The following is a 2,500-nucleotide window of genomic DNA, read 5'->3' on the forward strand; positions in this document are numbered from 1 at the left end:
TCAGAGCTCGTAGGTCCGATCTATGGGTAATGCTATGACCTTGCACACACACACACACCCAACTCCCCGCCCACGAGAGTCAGAGTAACGACCCGAGGCACAGCGATACCGAAATAATTTCGGCCCTGGGCAGGGTTCGAACTGGGTACTGGGAGCATTTCTGCTTCCCAGTTCAGCGATCTACCAACTATGCCACCGAGTGTGTGTGTGTATGTGTGTGTGTGTGTGTGTAAACTCTGTGCAACACCATTTTCCATATTATAATTTCTGAATGGTAAGAAAATGGAAAAAGCCTATGAGAATTAATTTTTCATTCATTTTTATATATTTTTGTGAAGGGCACTTTTGGGGCACAGGGCAAAGGGGCAGGTGCTCGGGCAACCCCAGCACCTTCCCCCCCCTTTCTTTTCTTTTTACTTTAATCTTTTCCCGCTTACCTGCTAGGTGGAGGAAAAGCAGCAGTTGGAGACAGTATACTCTGCCCTCTGTCGGCCGCATCTCGAATTACTGAAACAACATTAAAAGAAAACATTAGTGGTGCACTCCGGAAGGTCAAAATTTCTTAAAGAATAAGAAATGAGTGGTTGGGATTACAAAGAGATATTTTTGTAAAGGGAAAAATAATATTATCTGCAGGTAAGAGAAATTTAATAATTGCTCCTGTTATGAGCTCAAATTTTTAGTAATTTTAAAAGATATCACAAAAAAATCCCTCAAATTCCTTGGCCCAGAATAAAGAAATAGGAGGTATTACTTTTGGACCTACCCTCGTATATAAACGTTCATATCTTGTACTGATTCGCATAAGTGAATTTTGATATACAAATGTATTGAAAATTATACCCTTCATGGCCAATTTTTTTTATTCTATTAGAGAGACATCACCGTATTAAAGGATTAATTTGAAAAAATATTATGTCTAACGCTGATAGGCATCATTCAGCTGATGTGGTCGGTAGCTCTTGCTAGCTACGGACATAAGAAAATCTATTTCAAGTCGTACATAATACCTCACACGTGCGATTATGCAAATGTGTTTATTGGCACATATATTAATATTAGATATGAGTTAGCTTTGTTATACATATATCTGAGATTCTGATATCTTGACTTATTCCGAACCAGCGTTGTATTTCCTAAAATGAAAAAAATATATATTTGCAGGTATTCATGATTTGTATATCTAGGACTGTCTAGATAGAAATATCTTATGGGAAGAGTGTTCCTTTAGGTTGAATGATATATTATTGATAAGTAGTATTCCATTTACGTTGAATAAAATCATGTGGCGACTGCCTGAATAAAATATCTAGAGCAGATTATGGACCACTTAAACCTCTTCTGTATCAATAAGTTACCTCATCTGATTAAAATCACATAATACCAACCAGAACAATAACTATTGTTCACTTCTGAGGCATAAAAGGATTACGTGTATACCAGTATACAAATACGATTTACAAAAAAAAAAAAAAAAAATTGGATTTACCCATATACTTGTGTGGTTTAATAAATACATCTTCATGTGCATTTATGCGAGGCTGTACTTCTGTGAAAATATACCTGATATACCAATATCTGCAAAACACAGCTCAAGTAATGAAATTTTTAATAAAGAACTGTGAACAGAAACCTAATTCACTTTCGTCTGAATTTCGTTCACTATGTAGACCTCACCCGGTACATGATGGGCGTCGTTTTTTATATTCTATCTATACCTGCCTGCACCAAATCTATATCCAATTTATATTCTTTCGGCGCAGTTCGTGGAATTATTTTTCGTGCGAATTTTAGTTTTTCTTCTGTATATAAGTTCCATGTTACATTTAGATATTCTATTACAAGATATAAACTGGTATTTTTTTTCTAATTTCAAATGATTACCAGGACTATTAAATTAGGCTGTTGTATCCTAATATATCGTACAAATTAAACAACATGATAAACTGTGAAATGCGTCTTTTTTCAATTATTTTGAAATTTAATTACTTTTGGCAAAAATCCAGAGCATACGTTGAAATTATTTTAGTGTTATTTGAAATCTGTCTTGGGCGATAAAAGAAAAAAAGTATTATATTTCTATAATTACAAAACGAGTTTTTAATTGAAAGCCTTTTTTTACACCATGAGAGAAATTGAACCAATATTTCAAATGAATTAACTTTTAGAGAGATAGAAAAATGTGCGTGTACTATCATCTGTGAATTAAACGAAGAGAAATGGAAACGACTGCCAACAATGTACGAAAATTACAAAGTGTCTGCTATAGTTACACAGTTTTAAAATAGTATGGCTGGTTTGTATAAGGAAAATTGAATCAAGCTATACCTATTCTTTTTATCTTTTAGTTTTTGTACGGGACTATTATTACATGGTATTTACGAAGTACATACATACGTACATATACCAGAAAAGGCCCTTTCCCCCTTTAAGTGTAATTCTACAATAGAGTGGCACAAGTAATATTAAAAAAAAAAAAAAAAAAAAAATCTATCAGTAA

At 33.8% G+C, this 2,500-nt stretch overlaps 1 protein-coding gene across 1 annotated transcript in view; it reads right to left on the reverse strand.

The window, feature by feature from the left end:
• Positions 1-503, reverse strand: part of LOC143027923 (lachesin-like) — a 653,337-nt gene extending 652,834 nt beyond the window's left edge. The window contains exon 1 of the mRNA XM_076189570.1: positions 438-503. Within this exon, the coding sequence (XP_076045685.1) occupies positions 438-498 (61 nt within the window). The 5' untranslated portion in view covers positions 499-503. The remainder of the gene's footprint in view (positions 1-437) is intronic.
• Between the last annotated feature and the right edge of the window lie 1,997 nt (positions 504-2,500).

The sequence above is a fragment of the Oratosquilla oratoria genome, chromosome 9 (assembly GCF_046742065.1).
Source record: "Oratosquilla oratoria isolate Oo_2021 chromosome 9, ASM4674206v1, whole genome shotgun sequence".
Taxonomy (NCBI): Eukaryota; Metazoa; Arthropoda; class Malacostraca; order Stomatopoda; family Squillidae; genus Oratosquilla; species Oratosquilla oratoria.